Source organism: Mus pahari, chromosome 4 (assembly GCF_900095145.1).
Source record: "Mus pahari chromosome 4, PAHARI_EIJ_v1.1, whole genome shotgun sequence".
NCBI classification, from domain to species: Eukaryota; Metazoa; Chordata; class Mammalia; order Rodentia; family Muridae; genus Mus; species Mus pahari.
The window spans coordinates 134,101,682-134,110,036 of NC_034593.1; the positions used below are offsets into that span (position 1 = coordinate 134,101,682).

The window sequence follows — 8,355 nt, forward strand, 5'->3', positions numbered from 1 at the left end:
CTTCTCGCAGCTCTGGAGTCTGGGAGTCGAAGACCAAGATCTGACCAAGGCAGTGACTTCTGTGGAGACGCCACGCTCATCAGCTGATCTCAGCACAGGCCTTATCATGTGTGCACCACCATGCTTGGGTAACAGGTCAATCTTGTCTGTAACACAATTTAAACGGAGCTCCTCTGAGCACAAAGACTAATAAGCATATATTCAGAAAAGCTAAAATGAAAACAAATGGTTATCTTTATATCCAACACTTGTGCATAAATGAAATTCCACTGTTAATTAGATCTCAAATAATAATAGTTATAGGATAAAGACATGCCCAGAGTTTTATGAGAGAGAGAGAGAGAGAGAGAGAGAATGGGAATTTGTATTAAGCCCTGATAATGAGTAAAATACTTAGTACTGGAGACAGAAAGAATCATGTTAGAAAATGCATCAAGTGTTTGCAAAGACCATCAAACAGAATTGAAAGCTATTAAAACAATGACCTAAAACTGGTAATTTCTCAAGACAAACGGCTGCTGCAGCCATACATGGTAAACCAAAAGGTTTAACTGTAAGGGTGGAGTGAGCTCCTGAGAGGCCCTGAAGAATAAAGCCCAAGCTCCCAGCTCACTGCCAATGAGAGTGAGGGCCCTTGCAGCACCAAATACATACATGTGAGTATTCCCACTGTCAGGGGTAATCTGAAGCCAAATGAAGTAGGAAGACATCTTAGCAACACCAGGCTGAGCGTAGTAGTGTCACAATAAAGGTATAATTTGAATAGTCTTGATTATTCACACTTACTTTGCTCAGATCTCAGTCCCAAATATCTGAAAGTTAGGAATCCATAACCATTTTTTCACATCAGCAGGAAAGAAGTCCAGGACCAGGGGCATGGGACAGAAGACTCAACGGCTTTTATCCTTTGAAGATACTTTAATTTTGCGGTTATTGATGAATTAAAAAACACATTTTCAGCATTTCCTAGCTATAGTAGCGCATAGGAAATTGCACTCTAAACGAAGAACTAATTAATGAAATAACACACCTTACGTCTTACATTGAAAGCTTACAGTTTACAAGGTGCCTTTACATACATTATTTCATTTGATTCTTACAACAAGCATAAGGAAAGAAAAACAGTCAGTGGGAAAAGATAATCATCTATTTTTAGGCTTACAATGAGAATTTTTTTTCAGACCAAGGGTGAATCAGTACAGGTACACACCAAGAACAAGACAGCAATACCCATAAGCCACGGCTTCTTTTTGGTAGGCTGACAGTTTGATATCAAGTGTCTATTTAGCATCAGTGAGGGAGAAAGGAAGGAATGGGACAGACAAGGCCTTTCTGATAGTCAAAGGGTTTTCAGCACACTGTGGAGGTAAAAGGGAGGATGTACAGAAACATGTTGCTATCAAAGCTTACTTCACAGCGGGATACCCTTGAGAACATTAGCTGAGGAGGGAACCCTGACCTACCTCGGGGAGTCAGGGGGGGTCCCACAACGTGCCTGCTTCTGCCCTCTGTCTGCACAACACCACTCCAACAAGTCTCCCTTAGTCCAGGGCTCTGTCCTATACAATGCCATCTCTTGATTTAATGGGCAAAACACCATTTCTTTTGTTTTACGTAATATAATTTGAATAAAATACTGGTTTTTGCCACTGACTTACTATTTCAAGTTTTTAAAGAAAATCTTTTCAGCTGTGGCTAAAAATGGAAATTTTAGGCATGTTAAAAACACTCCAATTTAGTGTACTTGGTTGTCAGAAATAGACCCCTTGACACAGCTGATGGTTTGCTCATGTACTTCAAACAGAGACAGTAAAATGGAATGGCTGAGAAGCCCCAGAAACCTAGGGATCATCTACTTGGGTAGATTCTAGCTGGGCACTAATAATTTTATAGAAAAAAATATTTTTAGGATTCATAGAAATCTGTTCATCAATTTTTGAAAACTAAATTATAATAATCAAATTGTCATCCCCACGATTTATTGAAATAATTTTACATTAATATACAACAACGCTACCAGAGAATTTGTAGCATACATAGAACACATGATTAGCATGTTCTTGGGTTGAAATGAAATACAAAAAAGTAAATAAAGTATTTTATACAAATGATGCTTTCAATTTATTAACACAATGATGTATCTTTGTTACATAGAACTTGCTACAGCAGAGTATTTCAATTTTTCTTGCACATTTTAAATACAGGTGGACCAACTGAAATCATTATTTGTTACTGTGGGACATTGCCATGCAGAAACACTTGACAACCAAAACACATGCAGATAGGTGGAGAGAAGGTCTCATAGGATGTGCAATGTCTTCAAGGGTTTGGTGGGGGTGTGCATATGACTAGGACTGCTGTCAATGACCTACCTGCACCAGTAAGGAGGCAGATAGAGAGGCTCTATATACAACAGGGTTTGTCTGACTTAGAACAATCTCATAACTTTGGAGATTTATCATGAAATGAAATATTTTAAACTATTTGGGTAAGTGAATTATTTAAGGTAGGTCACTGATACAGAGATAAAATGAGATGAGAAAATTAAAAGTAATGAAAATATAGGAAAAAAAGTTAAGCCATTTATTCACAAAGGAACACTGAACTAAATGTGCAAGAGTGCTTGAAATTTCCTCATGATGGCAACATTGTTAAGTCAATTGGCAAAAAGTATAGAAAAATTAAGGAAAAGCAAATATGACAACTGTATCTGCATGATCATATACTCTGTCTATGAAAGAGAAGGAAGAGGTTAGCAAATATGACGTACTTAAAGACATCACACCTCAAAATGAAATACAAATGTGGCAGTTTCTTAAGCTTTGCGTTCTCTTGTTACTAGACAGGTAGGGATCCACGTCAAAGCTGCAGCAGTGCCTGCCGTCTTCTTCCCTCAGAAGAGGAAGCAACAACTGCTTTGCTTGTTTTCTTACCTGGTACAAACCAAAGCAAACAGAAAAGTTCCCTTAAAGGAGAGAACCTCTAAGCTGCAAGCAAGGATCAAGGCTTCTGCTGACTTAGCATTTATCCAAATCCATGTTTGCTCTTTTCCCTTAAGAGCCCGCCGATGAGGATGGAGAAACTTCCCAAAGTGTCATTTATCAGTCACGCTTTCCTCAAATACTGGCTGAAGCCCCCAAGGAAGAGCGAAGGCTCAGAAACTTTAGGCCTCTCTCCTAACCCAGAGATGTCAGTACCAAGGGAGAAGCTGTGGCGAGGAGCCATGCCCCTCGTTTCTCTGTCTGGTCACTTACTATCTCACGGGAGACGACGAGCACTAGAAGGCGCAGGGAACGCAGCCTTGTCCGGGAACCCTCACAGCTCTCTAGGTGCTCTGACTTCCCGCTACGTCAGTGACCCTGAAAAGTTATCTTCACTTACGCAAATTCCCGTGCTGACAAGACATTCCATCTTCAAAATTATAAGAGTTTGGCAAAACTGAGTTCAAGCTACTCAAAATAAAAATAATCATTAGAGAGTTTATCTTCAAGCCACTGGTCAGCAAAAATATCGCTCAAAACTACAAAAAGCAACATGTAGCTTTCCTTTTAAATATCACACAGCCATAACACTGCCCATCTGAAACACCAGGAAAATAAAGGGAGCACTGGTCAGAGAAGTGAATGAGAAGGATGTAGGAGGGTGGAGAAAAACCAAACCAGGAGGACGCGGTGCACACCGTGTTAGGGCAGACGATGCTGCGGAGCCGTGCCTGGGGACACAGGTGGTTGCAGAGCGAGCGCACACTGATGACGCAGAAAGACCTCACGCAGTTGCTGGAATGAAGGGATTGGAACCCGCTCCAACAAGCAGGTCTTGGCTCCACCTTCCACCTCCACAGCGTGCAAGGACTGAGTGTGAGCTCCAGGCTATCTTTCTCCTCCCTAAAATTCACAAAATTCCTTTCCACATTTTTCTGTTATAGACACACGGATTTCTTCCTCTTCATAGTCATCGAAATTGCTGGTATCGCCAGAGCCTCTGAACTTTGGTATGAATGGAGCCTCAACCTGTAATCGACATCAGGAGGGAAGGAAGAGACAGAACAACTCCTCAGCCACTTCCCAACATGGAGAACAAAGCTTTCCCAGCAGAGCTCACACTGGCATCTTTAAGCACAGGGAGTGCTTGAAGTGCGTTAGCTCCAGCCTCACAAACATTAGTGAGTGCCATTTCCAGATCAACCAGAGAAGAGCATCAGATTTCAGGCTCCAGGCTCAAGAAAACTACTCTCCATTTTATTTTATTTTATTTTATTTTTATCAATTTATTTCCAAGGCTTTCAGTATTTTCTTCAATTTCCTTTCTTCTGTGGTTAATACATTTTATACTTTCAATGTCTTTTCTAATTGCTAAGCTTACTTAAAACCTCTGGCTATGAAAAGTCCAAGTTAGAGACATATCACAGAATCACAGAACTCAAATTCTAAACATTTTCTTTTTGTTTTTTTTTTGACTCTGAAAATCAAGTCTTTCTTTCCATATAATCTTATGTATCCCTAATGTGTAAAGAAAACCTTTGAGAGCTGACAGACTGCAGCTTTATGCCACAGCCACTGGATTGACAAGCACACACAGTTGTTTGTCCGTCCCCATGTCCACTTCCCCACACTGCAGGGAAACCAAAGCAGCCATTTTCATTCCTGTTTTAAAGATTACAAAACAGAGCTGACTAAATTTATATCTCTAATAAATGACTAAAGCAGGGATCAAACTCTCAAGAGCTTTTTCTTTATGTACAGCAGTGATCTCATTAAGTATTTTCTAGTATATCATTACATGGATATTTATTTATTTTTCCATGACTGTATCAATATATCCTAGGTTATAGATAAGATAAGACACATGAAAAGAAGAAGGTGATAAGTAAGTGTAGGCAGAGATTCTAATGGTCTGTTTTCCAGTTGGCCACTGTGCACGGTGGCCTGGAACCACCCCTTTCTCCTACACAGACTGAGCCAAGCACATACTTGCTTCATTTCTAGCCAGATGGTGGTTTAGCATCAAACCATCTCTAAAGAAGGATTGTACAGCCTGAGTTGTCTTCTTTATACTGGGCTTTCTTTGTCTTTCTGCTAGGTACATTTGGCTATTTCATTGCTCATACACACTTGCCAGGGGCTATTTAAATATACTGTCTTATTTTTGTACTGCAGTGTGGACAAGTGAAAAGATACTGAAACCAATGTCTACATTAAGGTCGTTTTTACTCTTTGTGTCTTTTGCTGTCCCTCACCCCCACCTCACTGATAACTGAGATGTAGCTGTCCATCAACATACTTCTCAGGATGGCCTGGCCTGTCACCACACGCCTCTTCTGGGTAGTTAGTGTACTACTGGGATAAGTCAAGCCCTTTCTAAGATATATGAAATCTACATATTTAGTACATACATAGTAGTTCAGTTCTATTACAATTTTAGAAAGATTATTAATAATTCACTGTGTGATATAGATAATTATTCTTGCTGAGTACCAGCAGAAAATTTTATTTAAAAAATATTAGGATAAAAAGATTCAAAATATATCAGAACTCTTCGTTTTCTGAGATGGGGTTTCTCTGTGTAGCCTTGGCTGTTCTGGCACTCACTCTATAGATCAGGCTGGGCTTGAACTCAGAGATCAGCCTGTCTTTTCCTCACAAGTGTTGGGATTAAAGGTGAGCCCCACCACACCAAGCTTCAAACATCAGAACTATTAAATACTAAGAAGCCAGGCTGTGATGGCCCACATCTTTAATCTTAGCACTCAGGGGCAAAGACAGGAAAATCTCAGTAAGTTCGAGGCCAGTCTGGTCTATAGAGTGAGTTCCAGGACAGCCAAGGCTATGTAGAGAAACAAACACCTCCCCAACCCCACCCCTGCCAAACTAAGAAATCACAACACACGTCACAGAAATATATACTTTAGTACAGCACTAACTAACAATAAACATCATAATAAAGATGATAAAAACAATAATTTTACAGAAAAATGTCAGTTTCTAAAACTGGCTGGAGAAAAGTAAGTACTTTTTTTTTTCCCTAAAATTTACAAGGGACAAATACAAATAATTCTGTATAAGGAAAGTTGCAACTATATGGGGAACTTTAAAATTGCCCCCAAATGCCAGAAAACATTTGAATAAATATAGAGGCATGGAATGTTTAAAAATAGAGTCAAATGTATGATAGTTTAGTACTTGCAAGGGGCTAAATCGAGGTTACTCAATAATGCTAATAATAATAATGTAACAATAAAGAAATTAGATCTCTCAGTCCAGGAAGGAACAGGTGTCAAGCCGACTCTTTCCCAGTATTCTGCCATGTATAGTAAGGCACTGAATGGTATGCCAAGCAGCAAATGTGAGGGAAGACTGAAGCTTGCCACTGTGGTCACAGCTGGACGGACTGCAGGGATGAGAAATAAGGAAGGAGCTGGAAGACACCCAGTGTCAACACAGGTCCCCTCACCAAGTGATCTGGATTGGAACCAGGACCTACTGATCTAGTTTTTCTCAACATTCCCTGCTCCCTGTTGACTTCTCTACCTTACCTGGCACTTTAAAGTAATAAAGCTTATGCTTACATAGTTTAACAATGTGCTCAGGATCATACTGCAATGCACAATTGATCTGACTCACGCTCACAGCTCCCTAGGTCCAGCGCTCAGGGTCTTGGTTAGTCTCTCTCCTCCTCTCTCTCCTCTCTCTCCCTCCCCTCCCCTTCCCTCCCCTCCCCTCCCCTTCTCCTCTTCTCTTTCTCTCTTTCTCTTTCTCTTTCTCTCCCCTCCCCTCCCTCCCTCTTCTTTCTCCTTTCTGTTGAAATAGCCTTCCTCTTTCCCAAATGCTCAAAGCTACAAGTTAATCAGGTGCCCTGTAAAATCTGAATGTTTTATGAAATATGGTATTTAATGCTCTGTACCTTCCTATAATCCCAGCACTTGGGAAGCCAAGGTTAGAGGATTCCCCATGATGCCCAGCAGGGGTGTTAAGGATATACCTATGTAGTTCCAAACCAACTTGAGTTACAGAATCTGTCTCAAGCAAATGACCCCCACAAGATCCAGAAAAAAAGAGGGGGAAGATTTTCAAATAGCAGTGTGCTGAGATTTGAACCTGGTGAAGGTGGGATCAAATTGAGAAGCTATGTGGTAGCACCGATATTAAAGCAGTTATCCTATTTGGGGGTCATGTTTTTAATCAGTAAAATGAAAACATAATAAAACAAAACATGTATTCTCCTTTTAACAGGAAAACCTCAAAGATTGATCAGAACCCTTTTATTAACCATGAAGAACTGTCTTCATTCGAGCAAATCTAGAAGAGGCACGCAGCATGTTTTACGAGCTGGAAAGACTGTTTTAATCACAAGGTCCTTATTTGTGACTACTCAACAGTGGTGAGCTAATGGCGCCCAGCACAATCCTAGATCTTGGCTGAGCTTTGGGAGTTTGTGGGGCACAGTGACTGTACTTACTGTTTTGGTCTTGCTATGCTATTAGATGAATTTTAAAATTCTTTTATAACTTTGCTTTTATAATCTTTTAAACTTTTAATGAATTAAAAAAACTGTTTTCAATATAAAATGGAGTTTTGAATTATTTTCCCTTGGGAAATGTGCTCTGTAGTTGTTCATCATGAAATGTGGCAAGACTCTGAAACATCAGAAGTGTGGTTTTTGTGGGGGTGGGGAGGGAGGAAGCTAAATATATATACTTCATCCAAGTTATTTTTAACTTAGCATTTAAGAGTGAAAGGAGAGATAAAGTTAATGGAGCAAAATCTTTTCTCCAATTTCCCAATTTATTACCATGGTAAAGTGATTACTATTAAGGAACATACTGGTGTTATTGCGGCTGTTAGCACTGAGAACCTGGGAAATACAGCTAGTCTCTTCTAAACACTGCTGGTCAGCTACAGTTGTCCTCTATTTAATCATGTGCTACATTAGTGTTAGAGAGGAGCAAAAGCTGCATTTACACCTATTGTTCACATTGCTTGCCCTTCTAACACTTAAGAGTCTTCTGGGAAGCAAGCAAGCAAGCAAGCAAGCAGATTAGAACATCTAGACACTCAGGTACAAAGCACTCACTAGACTCCTTCCAAATGTATTAGTGCAACAGGCTGATTTGCCTTCCAGTTCTTGAACTCTGAGGTCTAAACTGGAGGAGTAAGGCAGACTTCACTAATCACTTAGCACTGTGAAGAGAACCTAGAACGAGCACAGGGTCCAAGCTACTATTTGGCTAAGCAAATCAATAAAGACTGGAAGACACACATGAAGGACAGTTACATGTGTGTAAGACAGTGGAGGACAGCTGCACGTGTGTAAGACAGTGGAGGACAGCTGCACGTGTGTAAAGACAATGGAGGACAG

At 40.2% G+C, this 8,355-nt stretch overlaps 1 protein-coding gene across 4 annotated transcripts in view; it reads right to left on the minus strand.

Annotated features, from left to right (window-relative positions):
* Positions 1 to 903: 903 nt before the first annotated feature.
* The window catches only part of Prkacb (protein kinase cAMP-activated catalytic subunit beta), an 86,106-nt gene continuing 78,654 nt past the window's right edge, over positions 904 to 8,355 (minus strand). For all 4 annotated transcript variants that reach the window (XM_021197075.2, XM_021197074.1, XM_021197076.2 and 1 more), the window contains exon 10: positions 904 to 4,010. In XM_021197075.2, coding sequence (XP_021052734.1) covers positions 3,885 to 4,010 — 126 coding nt within the window. In that variant the 3' untranslated portion in view covers positions 904 to 3,884. The remainder of the gene's footprint in view (positions 4,011 to 8,355) is intronic.